The sequence below is a fragment of the Hemiscyllium ocellatum genome, chromosome 12 (genome assembly GCF_020745735.1).
Source record: "Hemiscyllium ocellatum isolate sHemOce1 chromosome 12, sHemOce1.pat.X.cur, whole genome shotgun sequence".
Classification (NCBI taxonomy): Eukaryota; Metazoa; Chordata; class Chondrichthyes; order Orectolobiformes; family Hemiscylliidae; genus Hemiscyllium; species Hemiscyllium ocellatum.
The window spans coordinates 6,867,005-6,885,495 of NC_083412.1; the positions used below are offsets into that span (position 1 = coordinate 6,867,005).

General features: G+C 45.6%; 1 protein-coding gene across 4 annotated transcripts in view; it reads left to right on the top strand.

The window, feature by feature from the left end:
* epsti1 (epithelial stromal interaction 1) overlaps nucleotides 1-18,491 on the top strand; it is a 90,949-nt gene that overhangs the window by 51,849 nt on the left and 20,609 nt on the right. For all 4 annotated transcript variants that reach the window (XM_060832848.1, XM_060832846.1, XM_060832849.1 and 1 more), the window contains 2 exons: nucleotides 1,500-1,573; nucleotides 5,940-6,097. In XM_060832848.1, coding sequence (XP_060688831.1) covers nucleotides 1,500-1,573; nucleotides 5,940-6,097 — 232 coding nt within the window. The remainder of the gene's footprint in view (nucleotides 1-1,499; nucleotides 1,574-5,939; nucleotides 6,098-18,491) is intronic.

Sequence of the window (18,491 nt, forward strand, 5' to 3'; positions counted from 1 at the left end):
TTGGATAAAGCACAATGAGGGTAGAGTCAGGGTCATATGGCTCCATGGGAGGAGCTGATGTATTTTCATTATTTACCCAGCACTGTAGTAGCTTGCGCTGTAGTGCTGAGGATCCACATTGAGACCCAGCACAGTCCTTTTCGAACTTTCATTTACTCAGATCATCTCCAATAAAAAAATGCAAGCGCTAAGGAAACTCAGCAGGTCTGGTAGCATCTTTGGAGAGAGAAACAGTGAATGTTTACAGTTCACTTGGCTCTTCAGATATCCTGACAGATGCTGGATGTAATTGTTTTCTTTTTGTTTCACCGTTAGACCTGCATCAAAACAAGTTCTAATTGAAAACTTCAGTCCATAAGAATTAGGAGTAGAAAAAGACTCAAGGGGCTGAATGGCCTATTTTGCCATTCAAGAGTAGAGAATTGATCTGTTAATGTTCTGAACTCCACAGTCCTATCTATTTCTACTAATTCCCTGCCCCAACAGAATCTACTCCCACCTTAAAGCAATTCCAACGGCCCTGTTTCCATTGCCTTCGGAGACGTAGAGTTCCAAGTCTGTCAATCTTTAAAAAAACTACCCCTCATTTACATTTTGAAAGGAAGATCCCCAATTTTAAAACAATATCCTCTACTTCTGATTCTGCCCAACAACACCCTCCTCCATTCCCCCCCCCCCCCCCACAAAAAACAGAAACTTCCTTTCCATGTCAACATTGAATTTTGAGATCCTGAATGGTCTTGCTAATCAAGTCACTCACTATTCTGAACTGTGGTGGAAACAAGGCCTGCCTGACCTCAGCAAACCTGCTCCAGGAATTCATTTTTCAATTCAGTCCAAGAATCAACCTAGTCAACCTCCTCTGAGCCACCTTCAGATGATCTTTAATCTATAGCCATAAAATATTCTGACTGACAAACGCCATCTGAATTACTATGCAATTGCTTTGATGGGATGGTGACTCTGTAAGATCAATAGAGCATTGATCTGAATTGAATACTCTGGGTTCAAATTGCACCATGACAGCTAGTATAATTTCAAATTCAATTAAGTAATAATTGAGAATTGTCAATTTTGTCACAAATATTGCTACTCTCAACAATGGTTGCTTTTAAAAAAAAACCCCATGTGGGTTCACCAATCTCATTTTGGGGAGGAAGTCTGCTGTCCTTACTTGGTCTGATCTACATGTGACTCCAGATTGTGAATGGGCTGACTCAACCATCCTGAAATGGCCCTGCAAGCCAATCAACGAAAGAAAATGGCTCTGTACCAGTGTTGATGGCAATTAGGACTGAAACATAAACAAGTCTTGCCAATGATGCTCACATCCCAAGTTAAAAAAGTGAAGAGCCTTTTTGGATATTGATCTGAAGGATGCCAATATTACGAATTTGATTGAATGTTCATTTCCCACCCATTTGATGGGCATCTGATGGACAATTCCCAGCTCCTGAATTCTATGCCTGGATCTTTACTGAATCTTTTCTTTCTTTTAGGTGGAAGCACTTCTGAAGCTGAGGCACGTCAACGACAGCAGTTACATCTCCGAGAGTCCAGGTTCCAAAAAAGAGTTAGTATGTTCAGATACAATAGGAATCATTGAATCACAGCAGAGAAAGAGGCTGTTCAGTCCATCATACCAGCACCACATTTCCAAGGGATTATCCCTTTATACACCCATGCTTTTTTGCCAGAGCCCTCCAAAATTTTCACCTTCAAGTATTTGTCCAATTCTCTCTGCAAGGATATCATTGTGTCTGCTTCCACCACCCTTATCAGTCAATGGTTTCTAGATCGTAATGATGCACTTTGTATTATTTTTAAATTCTCCTCATTTCTCTCTAGTTCCTTGGCCAATCTTTTGAATTTGATGTAAATCCTGTCAAAAATGGGTCTGAATGGGTTGCTCTTCAGAGGGTCGGTGTGGGTCTGAAGGGCCTGTTCCCATATTGTAAGGTATCTAATCTAATCTAAAATCCCTCCTATACAAACTTTTTGGCTTGAGGTTGTGGCAAGTTTTTGTCTTCAATTCAGGAGCTCCAGGTCAAGCAATTTCCGAATGTTATATTCCTGACAACTTAAGGCATCCCCTTTGCCCAGTTTCTTGGCCTTTTGGATGTTTAATGCAGGCTGCAGTGGATATCCAAATCTCCCCAAGAAGGAACAAAGGCAAGCAGGTGGTGAAGTCACTAGGTTCAAAGACCCACACTCATTTCATAGAACATAGAACAGTACAGCACAGAACAGGCCCTTCAGCTCAGGATGTTGTGCCGACCATTGATCCTCATGTAAGGTAAACCTAATATACGAACCTTCAAATTTCTGTGACCATATGCATTTCCAGCAGTCTCTTAAATATCCCCAATGACCTCGCTTCCACAATGCTGCTGGCAACGCATTCCATGCTCTCTCAACTCTGCATAAAGAACCCGCCTCTGACATCCCCTCTATACTTTCTGCCAAACAGCTTAAAACTATGACCCCTCATTGTTGACAATTTCTGCCCTGGGAAAAAGTCACTGGCTATCAATTCTATCTATGGCTCTCATTATCTTGTACACCTCAATTAGGTCCCCTCTCTTCCTTCTTTTTTCCAATGAAAAAAGTCGGAGCTCAGTCAACCTCTCTTCATAAGATAAGCCCTCCAGTCCAGGCAGCATCCTGGTAAACCTCCTCTGAACCCGCTCCAAAGCATCCACATCTTTCCTATAATAGGGTGACCAGAACTGGACACAATATTCCAAGTGTGGTCTAACCAAAGTTTTATAGAGCTGCAACAAGATCTCATGACTCTTAAACTCAATCCTCCTGTTAATGAAAGCCAAAACACAATATGATTTCTTAACAACCCTGTCCACTTGGGTGGCAATCTTAAGGGATCTATGTACCTGCACACCAAGATCCCTCTGTTCCTCCACACTGTCAAGAATCCTGTCTTTAATCCTGTATTCAACTTTCAGATTCGACCTTCCAAAATGCATCACTTCACATTTATCCAAGTTGAACTCCATCTGCTACCTCTCAGCCCATCTCTGCATCCTGTCAATGTCCCGCTGCAGCCTACGACAGCCCTCTATTCTGTCAACAACACCTCCAACCTTTGTGTCGTCTGCAAACTTGCTGACCCATCCTTCAATCCCCTCATCCAATTCATTAATAAAAATTACAAAGAGCAGAGGCCCAAGAACAGAGCCCTGTGGAACACCACTCACCACTGACTTCCAGGCAGAATACTTTCCTTCCACTGCACTCGTTGTCTTCTGTCGACCAGCCAATTCTGCATCCAGACAGGTAAATTTCCCTGTATCCCATTCCTCCTAACCTTCTGAACGAGCCTACTATGGGGAGTATTTCCTAGAACATTGACTTGTTAGATCCTTTAGTCCTTCCATTTCCTCCTTCGTCCTCGACTACCTACATCCCCCTTCTATGCCTACCCATATCTCCATTTCAACCCAACCCACCAGTACCTGCCCACTCACTCAATGTTTACTAGGTACAGAAAAATGTTCTAGGAAATGAGTGTGGGTCTTCTAACTTAGCGGCTTCACCACCTGCTTGCCTTTGTTCCTTCCTGGGGAGATTTGGATATCCCAACATCCAAACGCCAAGAAAACCGGATCTCAAAATTCAATGTCGACATGGAAAGGAAGTTTCCTTTTTGTTTTGGGGGTGTAGGGGAGGGAGTTTGTACTGGCAAGTCTTTGAAATGCATGAGGAAGACGATTAGACATTTGACAATCCTGACCTCTAATGCTTCCTTTTCAGTATATCGCTTGAATGTTTCACTTGAAGCTGCTTTCACTGCACTGTCCGGCAGCCCATTGCAGATCCTAACCACTTGATAACAGAAAGAGTTTCTCCTCATGTCACCAGGGCTGCTTTTGTCAATTACCTCTTATCGCCCCTCTTCAAGATCTGTTTGTAATCTTAGATAATGTTCACTGTCCGATATACCACCAATCTTGGTGTCATCTGCAAAGCTATTAACCATTTTCCATATTCTCATCTAAGTCTATTCTCATCTTATATGAATGACAAAAGTGGCCCAGTATCAAGGAGAAAGTGAGGACTGCAGATGCTGGAGATCAGAGCTGAAAATGTGTTGCTGGAAAAGCGCAGCAGGTCAGGCAGCATCCACAGAGCAGGAGAATCGATGTTTCGGGCATGAGCCCTTCTTCGGGAATGAGGAAAGTGTGTCCAGCAGGCTAAGGTAAAAGGTAGGGAGGAGGGACTTGGGGGAGGGGCGATGGAGATGTGATAGGTGGAAGGAGGTCAAGGTGAGGGTGATAGGCCGGAGTGGGGTGGGGGTGGAGAGGTCAGGAAGAAGATTGCAGGTTAGGAGGGCAGTGCTGAGTTCGAGGGATTTGACTGAGACAAAGTTGGTGAGGGGAAATGAGGAAACTGGAGAAATCTGAGTTCATCCCTTGTGGTTGAAGGGTTCCTAGGCGTAAGATGAGGCGCTCTTCCTCCAGTCGTCGTGTTGCTATGGTCTGGCAATGGAGGAGTCCAAGGACCTGCATGTCCTTGGCGGAGTGGGAGGGGGAGTCGAAGTGTTGAGCCATGGGGTGGTTGGGTTGGTTGGTCCGGGTGTCCCAGAGGTGTTCCCTGAAACTTTCTGCAAGTCAGCGGCCTGTTCAAAGTACTGTCACTTCAGTCAACCTTTTTGCTTGTTATTATTAATTATTATTATTTTTATTATTATTAATCCTAATTATTAATTCATGGAATGTGAGTGTCAATGGCTAGGCCAGCATTTTGTTGCCCATTGGTTCTGATACCTCTGTTTCTCAAATCGCAAAAAGCTTTTCAGGGACTGAGATTTCAAACTGTTAGGAAACCATTTTCCTGGCGTGCACTGAGGCAGTAGGAGAGGTTACTGTTAAACTGAAGTCAGCTGTATATCCAACCTGACTGCACTGACTCGGACCACAGGCAGGAAATTTAAAGTTAAATTTGTGAAGCTTGTACCTGTATTTCCAATAATCAGCCTGCATCCAGCACCCCATGACCAAATAGTGCCACTATATCCCGTATCTGTTTCAGTCCCACAGCTGTTACCGATTCTATATTCCATTCCCAGCCTGTACCTCTGTACCACATCCCCAACCTTCACCCCAATATCTCATTCAGCTCTCATCCTTGAATCTCATACCCAGCTTGAACTCAATCTCTTGCCAACCACTTTCTGCAGTATCCCACATCCAGGGGCAGCATGCTGGCTCAGAGGTTAGCATTGCCACCTCGCAGTGCCGTGAACCCAGGTTCGATTCCGGACCCTGGTTTGATTCCAGCCTTGTGTGATTGTCTGTGTGGAGTTTGCACATTCTCCCCTTATTTCCTTCCATGTACTAAGTGGATGGCAGTTTCCTCCCACAATCCAAAGATGTGCAGGTTAGATGAATTGGTAATGGTAAATTGCCCATAGTGTTCAGGGGATATGTAGGTTAGGTGCATTAATTAGAGGTAAATGTGGAGTAGTGGAGTAGGGGAATGGGTCTGGGTGGGTTACTCTTCAGAGGGTTGGTGTGAACTTGTTGGGCCTGTTTCCATGCTGCTAGGGATTCTATGATCTAGCCAGTGTCCCACATCTAACCAGACCCAAAACTTCCACAGTCAACATATCACCAGTATCCACACTCAGACAGAACCCCAATACCTAATATCTGGCCAGTGTCCTGTACTTCACACTTGCCTTGTTCTCTGCTTTTTTTCACAATCAGCCAGTCGCTCAATTCTGCACAGCCTGTGCCCTTCATCCTCTCTGTGTGTCTATATTTAAGACTAAATATCCCAATACCCATCATGCACCTCAATGCTCATACACTCCCATGGCCACTTAACGCTCCTGCATCACAAATGCAGCCTGTACCCTTTTTGCCTAATTCATACCCAGACTGGAGTGTTTCACATTAAACTACTACTTTCTTCTTCAGTCTCAGAAAGAAGACTATAATAGGAAACGGAAAGAAGCCGAAGAGCTCGAATATCAGAAGAAGAAGGAGATTCAGCGAGAAAAAGCCAATAAGCTCTTGGAAAAGCAGAGGCAACAGGAGGCCCAGAGAAAAGCACAGCTCCAAGCAGAACACCAGCAGTGAGTTGCAGATTAAACAACTAACAAAACAGACACTGATACTTTAGAAACATCAAACAAAACTCACAGGGAACCTGCGGGAACCTAATATGGGTCCCATCCTCAGACGGAGGTCACAGTGTTCAGTTGTGTGTGCTCTGGGGTTTAGCTGATGGTCACTCTCAGCTTGAGAGGCCCATTCACACGTAGGCATCAGTCAAGTGGTGAGAGCCAGTGGCTACCACCTTCCTCCTAAGGCATTCTGCTTGACTACATAGTCATTACCTCCCATTTATCTCCACTATGTGTTCAGGCGATTGTGGAAATGGCAGGTGAGGAGGAGACAATTCAGCCCATCATATCTCTGGCTATGCTTAGAACTTCGAGAGAGCCAAGGGGCAGAGATGAGTGCAGTGGCCACCACTAAGGAGAAGGTGCTAGGGAAACTAAAATGTTGGATAGATCACTGAGACCAGATGGACTACACCGCAGAGTTCTGAAGGAGATTGTGGAGGCATTGATAGTGTTCTTTGAGGAATCATTGGTGTCAGGGAGGGTCCTAGAGGATTAGAAAATGGCTAACGTAACAGCTTTGTTTAAAAAAGGAGGGATGCAGAAGACAAAAATCTTTATGCAGATTAGCCTGACTTAAGACATTGGTCAGATTTTAGACTCCGTTATTAAGCTTGAGTTGGTGGAGTACTAAGAGCATGGTAAAATATGGCTGAATCAGCATGGCTTCATTAAGGAGAGGTCATGCCTGACAGACTTACCCTTTAAAGTAGTAACAAGAATAGACAGCCATTGGATGAGATCTGTTTGGATTTCCAGAAGGCTGTGCAGGAGGCTGCGAATTAAAAGTCCGTGGTAAGTTACTGGCATAGATAGAGGATGGGTTGGCTGGCAGAAGGCGGAGACTGGGGATAAAGTGTTCTTTGCCAGGGTGGCAGCCAGTGACGAGTGGAGTTCTGCAGGGGTTCGTGCTGGGACTACAACTGTGTAAATGAATAATCTGAACTAAGGAACTGAGGGCACTCTAAGTTTGCAGATGACAGAGGTAAGTGGAAGGACAGGTAATGTTGAGAAAGTGGGGAGACTGCAAAAGGGCTTGGGCAGGCTAGGAGAATGGGCAACGAACATAGAACATAGAACAATACAGCACAGAACAGGCCCTTCAGCCCACGATGTTGTGCTGAACATTTGTCCTAGCTTAAGCACCTATCCATGTACCTATCCAATTGCCGCTTAAAGGTCACCAATGATTCTGACTCTGCCACTCCCACAGGCAGCGTATTCCATGCCCCCACCACTCTCTGGGTAAAGAACCTACCCCTGACATCCCCCCATACCTTCCAACCTTCACCTTAAATTTATGTAACACTCTGTTGTACCTGGGGAAAAAGTCTCTGACTGTCTACTCTATCTATTCCTCTGATCATCTTATAAACCTCTATCAAGTCACCCCTCATCCTTTGCCGTTCCAATGAGAAAAGGCCTAGCACTCTCAACCTATCCTCGTACGACCTATTCTCCATTCCAGGCAACATCCTGGTAAATCTCCTCTGCACCCTCTCCAAAGCATCTACATCTTTCCTAAAATGAGGCGACCAGAACTACACACATTACTCCAAATATGGCCTTACCAAGGTCCTGTACAGCTGCAACATCACCTCACGACTCTTGAATTCCATCCCTCTGCTAATGAACACTAATACACCATAGGCCTTTTTACAAGCTCTATCCACCTGAGTGGCAACTTTCAAAGAGCTATGAACATAGAACCCAAGATCCCTCTGCTCCTCCACCTTACTAAGGACCCTACTGTTAACCCTGTATTCCGCATTCTTATTTGTCCTTCCAAAATGGACAACCTCACACTTGACAGGGTTGAACTCCATCTGCCACTCCTCAGCCCAGCTCTGCATCATATCTAAGTCCCTTTGCAGCCGACAGCAGCCCTCCTCACTATCCACAACTCCATCAATGTTCATATTGTCTGCAAATTTACTGACTCACAGTTCGACTCCCTCTTCTAAGTCATTAATAAAAATTACAAACAGCAGAGGACCAAGAACTGGGTGGCACAGTGGTTAGCACTGCTGCCTCACAGCGCCAGAGACCCGGGTTCAATTCCTGCCTCAGGTGACTGACTATGTGGAGTTTGCACATTCTCCCTGTGTCTGCGTGGGTTTCCTCCGGGTGCTCCGGTTTCCTCCCACAGTCCAAAGATGTGCGGGTCATGTGAATTGGCCATGCTAAATTGCCTGTAAGGTAAGGGGTAAATGTGGGTTGCGCTTCGGTGGGTCGGTGTGGACTTGTTGGGCCGAAGGGCCTGTTTCCACGCTGTAGGTAATCTAATCTAAATCTAAAAACTGATCCCTGCGGAACTCCACTCGTAACTGGGCTCCAGGCTGAATATTTACCATTTAATCTGACTTCGACCGGTTAGCCAGTTCTCTATCCAACTGGCCAAATTTCCCACTATCCCACGCCTCCTGACTTTCCACATAAGCCTACTATGGGGAACGTTATCAAATGCCTTAATAAAATCCATGTACACGACATCCACTGCTCTACCCTCATCCACATGCTTGGTCACCTCCTCAAAGAATTCAATAAGACTTGTAAGGCAAGACCTACCCCTCACAAATCCATGCTGGCTGTCCCTAATCAAGCAGTGTCTTTCCAGATACTCATAAATCCTGTCCCTCAGTACCCTTTCCATTACTTTGCCTACCACCGAAGTAAGACTAACCAGCCTGTAATTCCCAGGGTTATCCCTATTCCCTTTTTTGAACAGGGTCACAACATTCGCCACTCTCCAGTCCCCTGGTACCACCCCGTTGACAATGAAGATGAAAAGGTCATTGCCAATGGCTCTGCAATTTCCTCTCTTGCTTCCCACATAATCCTAGGATATATCCCGTCAGGCCCGGGGGACTTGTCTATCCTCAAGTTTTTCAAAATGCCCAACACATCTTCCTTTCTAATAAGTATCTCCTCTAGCTTACCAGTCCGTTTCATACTCTCCTCTTCAACAATATGGTCCCTCTCATTTGTAAATACTGAAGAAAAGTACTCAGTCAAGACCTCTCCTATCTCTTCCGACTCAATACACAATCTCCCACTACTGTCCTTGATCGGACCTACCCTCGTTCTTGTCATTCTCATGTTTCTCACATACGCATAAAATGCCTTGGGGTTATCCTTGATCCTGCCCGCCAAAGATTTCTCATGCCCTCTCTTAGCTCTCCTAATCCCTTTCTTCAGCTCCCTCCTGGCTATCCTGTATCCCTCCAACGCTCTGTCTGAACTTTGTTTCCTCTACCTATGTAAGCCTCTTTCTTCCTCTTTAATAGGCATTCAACCTCCCTCATCAACCAAGGTTCCCTCACACGACCATCTCTTTCCTGCCTGACAGGTACATACATATCAAGAACACGTCGTACCTGTTCCTTGAAAAAGTTCCACATTCCAACGATATCCTTCCCTGTCAGCCTATGCTCCCAACTTATGCTCCTCAGATCCTGTCTTACAGCATCGTATTTACCCTTCCCCCAGTTGTAAAATCTACTCTGTTGCACACACCTATCTCTCTCCATAACCAAGGTGAAAGTCACAGAATTGTGGTCACCATCACCAAAATGCTCACCCACTAAAGCCCATCACTTGTCCTGGTTCGTTACCGAGTACCAAATCCAATATGGCCTCCCCTCTGGTCGGACAATCTACGTACTGAATTAGAAAAGCTTCCTGGACGCACTGTACAAACACTGCCCCGTCCAATCTACTTGATCTAAAGAGCTTCCAATCAATATTTGGGAAGTTGAAATCGCCCATGACTACGACCCTGTGACTTCTGCACCGTTCCAAAATCTGTTTCCCAATCTGTTTCTCCACATCTCTGCTGCTATTGGGGGGCCTATAGTAAACACCCAACAAGGTGACTGCTCCTTTCCTATTTCTGACTTCAGCCCATACTACCTCCAAAGGCAGATCCCCCTCGAACTTCCTTTCTGCAGCCGTTATACCATTTCTAATTAGCAACGCTACACCCCCTCCTTTTTTACCACCCTCCCTAATCTTACTGAAACATCTGTAACCAGGAACCTCCAACAACCATTCCTGTCCCTCATCTATCCACGTTTCTGTGATGGCCACAACATCGTGGACCCAAGTAGCGATCCACGCCTTAAGTTCACCCACCTTATTTCTGATACTCCTTGTGTTGAAGTATACGCACTTGAGCCCATCTCTGTGTCCGCAAGTATTCCCTGTCAGCGCTACCTTCTCCACAGCCTCCCTACATTCTTGGACATCCTGACACACAGCTAGCTTACTTGCTGGACTACAAGTCTGGATCCCATCCCCCTGCCAAATTAGTTTAAACCACCCACGAAGTGCGAGCAAACCTACCCCCCAGGATATTGATGCCCTTCTGGTTCAGGTGCAACCCGTCCTGTTTGTACAGGTCCCACCTTCCCCAGAATGCAGTCCAATTGTCCAAATACCTGAAGCCCTCCCTCCTACACCATCCTTGCAGCCATGTGTTCAACTGCACTCTCTCCCTATTCCTTGCCCCACTGTCACATGGCACCGGCAACAACCCAGAGATGACGACTCTGTCCGTCCTAGCTTTTAGCTTCCAGCCTAACTCCCTGAGCTCCTGAATGACCTCCCGACCCCTCTTCCTACCTATGTCGTTGGTGCCAATGTGCACCATGACTTCTGGCTGCACACCCTCCCCCTTAAGGATTCTGAAGACACAATCCGAGGCGTCTCGGACCCTGGCACCTGGGAGGCAACAAACCAACCGAGAGTCTCGCCCATGTCCACAGAACCGCCTGTCTGTCCCTCTAACTACAGAGTCTCCTATAACTAGCGCTCTCCTCCTCTCCCCCTTTCCCTTCTGAGCTTCAGAGCCGGACATCGTGCCAGAGACCCGGTTACTGCAGCGGGTCACTTACTCCTGCTAGGCCGCCCCCCCAACAGTATCCAAAGCTGTATACTTATTGTTATGGGGAATGACCACAGGGGATCCCTACACTGCCTGCTTCCTCCCCTTCCCACCTCTAACTGTTACCCAGCTACCTCTGTTCTCTGGCGTAACTATGTCCCTGTAGTTTCTATCTATCACCCTCTCAGCCTCTCAAATAATCCTCAGTTCATCCAATTCCAGCTCCAGTTCCCTAACGCAGTCTGTGAGGTCGGCAGGAGCATCGATGGTCACCCCTACCTCAAACATCCTGCAGGAGGAACATTCCACTGCCTGCGCTGCCATAACTCGACACTTAGTCTCCAAAACACGAACACGAAGTAGTTTACCTGTTCAACCGACTGAGTCCTTTTTTTAGGTTAGAGGAGGAGGGAGGGTGGGAGACACTATACGTGTAGTGTCTCGGGTTCCTTCTCCACTCAAGTAACAATCACTCACCTTCCCGACCAGCTCTGTGCTCCGACCTCACTTCCGCCCAGCTCCCACCTCTCTCTGCTGCAAAAGGACTGTTGGCGCCGAGGTAAGTCTTAAATGACAATCACTTACCTTCCCGACCAGCTCTGCGCTCCGACTTAGGTAGCAGATGGGATACAATGTGGGAAAGTGTGAGGTTGTGCACTTTGGTAGGAAGAATAGAGGCTTAGACTAATTTCCAAATGGGAAAAAGCTTCATAAATTTGAAGCACGAAGAATCTGGAACTCTGACTCCTTAAGGTTAACGTACAGGTTCAGTTTGCAGTTTAGGAAGGCAAATTCAATGTTAGTATTCATTTCAAGAGGGCTAGAATACAAGACCGGGGATGTACTACTGAGGAGTGTGTAAGGCTGTGGTCAGATTGCATTTTGAATATTGATCAGTATTGGGCCCCATATCTAAGAATGTTCTGGCCTTGGTGGGGGTCTAGCAAAGGTTTGTGAGAATGTTCTTGGGATGATGAGCTTGTCATATGAGGAGCAATGAGGGCTCTGGATCTGTACTCAATCAAGTTCAGAAAGATGAGGAGGCTAAGTTTTTGAAACTTGGAATATTGAGAGCCCTGAATCAAGTTAACATGGAGAAAATGCTTCCATTAGGAGACAGTAGGACCAAAGGTCATTGGCTCGGAGTGAAGGGTCAACTCACTAGAACTAAAGTGAGAAGGATTTTCTTCAGCCAGAAGGTGATGAATCAGCGGATCTTATTGTCACAGAAGACAGACTGGTTCTTGATTAATAAGGAGATCAAGGGTGACAGGGAGAAGGCAGGAGGATGGGGTTGAGAAATATCAGCCATGATTGAATGGTGACGTAAACTTGATAGATTGAATGGCCTAATTCTCCATCTGTGTTTTATGGTCTAACAGTGCTATCAATTCAAATCCCATTCTTCACTCTGTTTAACCCTCTGCACCACCCAGAGTCCAGACTGCTGACTGAATTCCTAAACGTTCAGCAGTGACTGCGTTGAGTTCTCTCGTAATTTTATCTCGCCCTCACGGGAGATCATTTTGAAGTTTCAACCCCAGTGTAAAGCGACAGTGCAAATTACAATGCCAAATGCCCACACAAGCCATTGCATCCCCTGTTCTGATAATAACAATGAGTGAGATTGCAGTAGAATTCATTCATGTGGGCATCACTGGTCGGGCCAGCATTTGTTGGTCATCCCTAACTGCCCCTGAGAAAGTGGTAGTGAGTAGTCTTTTGGAACCACTGCACTCCATTTTATGTAGGTACACCCAGATATGTTCAGGAAGGAGCTTGAGTTGACCTAGTGACTCTGAAGAAACACGTCAGGATAGTGAGTAGCTTGTAGGGGATGTTGTAGGTGGTAGTGTTCCCTTGTCCTTCTTGATGGTAGAAGTCATGGGGTTTGAAAAGGGCTGTCTAAGGACAAAGTTTAAAAATTACACAACACCAGGTTATAGTCCAGCAGGTTTATTTGGAACCACTAGCTTTGGTTGACAACCTGATTGAAGGAGCAGTACTCCGAAAGCTAGTGCTTCCAAACAAACCTGTTGGACTATAAGCTGGTGTTGTGTGATTTGTAAACTTTGTCTGTCCCAGCCCAACACCAACTCCTCCACATTCTGTCGAAAGAGGCCTGAGAGAATTTCAGCAGTACATCTTGTAGATGGTACTGAGCTACTGAGAATTGGTGGTGATAAGAGTGGATGTTTGTGGATATGGTGCCATTCAGTGAGCTGTTTTGTCCAGGGTGGTGTTCGGCTGCTTGCTAATGCAGAGCTGCCATTATCCAGGCAATTGTTGATAATACCCTTGAGTGTCAAGGGGAAATGGATAGTTTCTCTTGTTCGAGATGGTCACTGTCTGATACTTATAGCACTAATATTACTTTTCGCTTATCAGCTCAAATCTGTATATTTTGTTAGATTCTGCTGCATTTGAACATGCACTGCTTCAGTATCTGAGGTAGACAAGCAGGAGGCTGGAAGAACACAGCAAACCAGGCAGCTTCAAAAGGTAGACCTTTTGGGTATAACCCTTGAGTTGTCAATGGTGTTTAACGTTGCACTGTGAACATCCATGAATTAACTCAATGAAGGCCAATATGCTGTCACCTCATCTCTGTTAGCACGTGCGTAGTACAAGACACTGACTCAGCTAGCTCTGTGCCAGCTCAATGTGTGTACAGAATCTGAACCACTGTCAGCCAGGACTCTGATTAACACCCCAATCAGGGACAGCCCATATCAGGTTGACCTCATTCCAATCACTACAGCCCTCTGAGTGCACACAGTTACAAGTTGGGGATACACTGAGTCCAGGGATATAGACCCATTTTTCCTGTAGCTTCTCCTGGGGTTCTTTTGAACCTGGTCCAGTTTGCCTGACTGTGCCTCAGGTGATGTAGCATGTACAGACAGTAGACCACCTCTTGTACCTGGACCATCTCAGCCATTATTCTTCTGGTGGTAACAGGCTTGAGGTTGCGACATTTGCCACGTCCGTCTTATCCTCTGGCTTCTTTGCTAGGAGGAGGAGAGAGCCCGGGGTGTTAACAGCCTTTCTGGTTCTGAGGGGCTGGTTATGTTTTGCTCCTTCCCCATGTGGTCCATGTGCTTGTTTAAGATAGCTAATCTCTCCTACCTGAAGTTTGTAAGTCATGGCATTCCTGGTATTGTTTCACTGCCACCACCACCACCCGCCCCTCCATTCAGGAAAAAAAAATCAGATTTAACCCAACATGGAGTCTTCTCCCCAATAGCAACTCCAATGGAATTGTCCCTGTAATTGTGTGAGGGGTGGTCCTATATGCAAACAGGAACCAGGACAGTATGGTATTAAGTGAGGCTGTAGCCTATTACTTTAAGCCCGACTTCAAAGTTTGGACTGCTCTTTCTGCCAGATCATTGGACAGTGGATGGTAATGGAGCCGACCTTACATGCTGAATACCATTCAACTTTAGGAAACACTCAAATTCCCTGCCGGTAAATGATGGCTCATCATCTGTGACCAGGAGTCTGTATTGCAAAGGATACTTTTCAACTGTTGTCCCTGTTTGATGAATGACCTCTCTGCGTGTCCAAGCACTTTGAATGGTCTACCAGAATGACTAAAAGCAGAGCCCATGAAAGGACTGAGTCCAGGGTTCACTTGGCCATTTCCTCTAATGTGGGGATCTGCTGGTGATAATTTGTCCATGTTGGCTCTCCGGGCTCTGCCCCAACAACACAGCTAGGTCAGCATCCAATCCTGGCCACCAGACAATCCCTTCATTTTCAAACCCCCTGGATGACCCTGGTGAAGTTCAGCCAGTATCTGGCAGTGACCTTTACTCAGGACTATCACACTTACTCCCCAAAGTAAAATGTTGCCCTCTGAGGTGATCTGGTCTCTCCGGGTCCAGAAAGGTTTCCATTCTTGTTGTGATGGCCCTTTGGTTTCCCCTATCACCACCAGCTGTTTTAGTTTTGCCAGGAGGGGATCTTTGTTCCCACACAGTTTGATATTGTCAGTGGTGACCAGAAGGGTGTCCAGTAAAGTTTAAAACCAGAATGGACTCTAGGGGCAGAACGACCAGTGGTGTGTCTGCAGTGAGAGATGGCTCAAAGCATCTACATTTACCACTTGGCCTCACTGATTGTTCCAACTTGTAATGGTATGCACTCAGAATAAGAGCCCACTGCTGACTTTGCCCTGAAGCTATGGGCACTATCAAACAGTTTGTGTTCCATTACTATTACAATGGTGTATCAGTAAAGGGATTATGGAACTTTGTCACACCAAAGATGACCGCTAAGCCTTCTTTCTCTATTTGGGCAGAATCTTTGTTCGGCATCATCCAAAGCCAAGGAAGCATATATCATCAGACGTTCCTCTCTGTTGGGCCATGGGGGAACCAACACAGCCTCAGTACTGTATGGGGAGGCATTGCATATCAGCACCACCACCTCTCGCTCAGGATCGTAGTGTGCCAACACCTTAGACAATGATAGCTGCTGCTTCCCTTCCCGAAAAGCTACATCTTCGCTATGAGACCATTTACAATGCTGACCCTTTTTCAGTAGATGTAAGGGTGCCAGGATGGAGGCCAAGTTACGTATAAACTTCCTGTAATAACTCACCAGTCCAAGGAAAGGTCTAAGTTCCGGGGCACCTTGAATAACCCTCACTTCATCTTCCAACCAGTGTAACCTGGTCTTGTCGACTCTGTAGCCCATGGAAGCCACTTTGGGTGTCTGGAACACATTTTTCCCTCCTAAGGCATATACCTGCCTTGGAGAAACATTTAAATCCTATGTCCAAGTTCTCTAAATGCTCTTTATTGGTCTTCCTGGTTATTCGCATACCATCCAGCCTCCTGATTTCTGCTTCGACTTTTGTATGTAAGGCATAAGGGTGGGTCTTGCAAAATTCTGGAATTGCTTCTTACCCCTCCTACTTTAAACCTATGCCCTCTAGTTTTAGGACTCCCCTACCCTGGGTATTCACTCTATCTGTTCCCCTCATAAACCTCTATAAGGTCAGCCCTCAGCCTCTGATGCTCCAGGGAAAATATCCCCAGCCTAGTCAGCTATTCTCCCTATTGCTCAATCCTGGCAACATGCTTGTAAATCGTTTTTGTGCCCTTTCAAGATTCTTATGGCAGGGAGACTAGAATTGAATATATTTTTGTAAATGTGGCCTCACCAAAGTCCTTTACAGCTGCAACATGGTGTCCCAACTCACATACTCAATGCACTTACCAATGAAGGCAAGCATACCAAACACATTTGTTTGACAGCACTCCCCAGGACCCTATCATTAACTAAGTCCTGCCCTGGTTTGCCTTACAAAATGCAACTCTTCACAGTTATCTAAATTAAACTCCATATGCCACTTCTTGGCCCACCTGATCAAGTCTTGTTGTACTGTGAGATAGCCTTCTTCGGTGTCAACTACACTGCCAATTTTGGTGTTACCTACAGACTTATTAACTATACCTCCTATGTCCACATTCAAATCAGTTACATAAATGACAAGAAAATGGGGGAACCCATCACTGACCCTTGCAGGCACACTGCTGATCACATGCCTCCAGACCAAAAACAACACTCAACCATCATCCTCTGTCTCCTACATTCAATCCAATTTTGTATCCAATTGGCTAGCTCCCCCTGGATTCCATGTGATCTAACCTTACTAACTCGCCTACCATGCAGAACCTTGTCAAATGCCTTGCTGAAATCCAGAAAGACAGTGGCTACCACTCTGCCTTCATTAATCTTTTGTCACTTCTTCAAACAACTCTTATGAAGTTAGTGAGATACGATTTCCCACGCACAAAGCCGTGTTGACTACCTCTAATCAGTCCTTGCCTTTCCAAATGCATGTAAATCCTGTCTCTAGGAATCCCTACCGAGTGCCTTTTAAATGTTGCAAATGTCTGCTTCTTCCACCTCCCCTCACTTCACCTACAACCCTCTATGTTTTAAAAGCAAACTTGCCTCACACTTTTTCCTTTGAACATTTCTCCTCCCACCTTAAACCTATGCCACCTCGTCTTTGACATTCCCTCCACCTATCTCCCCTATCCATGCCTCTTATTTTGTGGAGGTGAGAGTATTGGACTGGAGTGGACACGGTCAGAAGTCACCAGGTTATAGTCCAACAGGTTCGTTAGAAATCACAAGCCTAACAAAAGCTTGTGATTGCAAATAAACCGGTTGGACTATAATCTGGTAACTTTTGATCTCATCTTTTTATGTACTTCAGTCAGGTAACCCTTAACCTCCAACACTCTAGTGAAAACAACTTCTCCTGCACTCAAACCCTCTTGCTACAAAAGGTTAGTGATCCATTATCTTTCCTAATAGCTTGCTGCACCTGTTTGTTAACCTTCAGTTACTGATCAATAAGGGTACCTAGGTCACTTTGAACCTGCTAAAGTGAATAACATCACATTTTCCCATATTATATCTGCCTGCTCTTGCCCATTCACTAACTGTCCAAATTCTTCAGAAGGTGCTTTACATCTTAATGTCAACACATTGCCACTGAGTATTTTGTCATCCTCAAATCTGGAAATATTACATTTGGTTCACTGCTCTAAGCCATTGATAACTTATGAATAACTGAGGCCCATGTACTAAAACTTAAAATATCCCGCGAGACACAATAAATGTGGCATTGATGTCAAGGCCTTTCATTCTCACGTCATCCCTGGAACTCTGCTCTTCTGTCCATGTTTGGACCAAGAGTCTAATAAGGTCAGGAGCTGAGTGGCCCTGTGGACCCCAAACTGTGAATCAGTGAGCTGCTTATTACGAGTGGATGCTGTACTCTGTCTATTGCTTTACTGATGATTGAAAGTAGACTGGTGGGAGTTAACTGGTTGGGTTGGATTTGTTCTGCTTTTTGTGCACATGAAATATGTGGGCAGTTTTCCACTTTGTTATTTGGATGCCAGTGTTGTAGCTATACTGCTCAGGGCATGGCTAGTTCTGGAGATCAAATCTTCAGTGCTGTTGCCAGAATGTCATCAAGACGCACCATCTTTGCAGTATCCAGTGTCTCCAACTATGTGGAATGAATGAGATTGGCTGAAGACTGGTACCTGCAATGCTGGGGATCTCTGGAGAAGGCCAAGATGGATCATCCACTCATCACTTCTGGCTGAAGATTAATGTGAATGCATCTTTTGCGCTGATGTTCTGGACACCCCCATTATAGAGCTTGGGGCTCTCCTGAGGAAAGCCTTATTAGCACATTTATTCTTCTATGACCAGTCCTAACCTCCTGGGGCAGTTTTGACAGGCGATATGTAATCCCATTACTCCCACGGGAGTTTGAGGATGAGCTGATGAGAGGGTGATGGTGAAGTCCAGCTAGAAATTGCCGTGATTCCTACTTCACAACAACACCTCTTCCTCCCCACAAACTGCCTGGTAAATTTACAGGTGAGCAGCAGTGCTGTTAATCTTTCCGTTATTTGC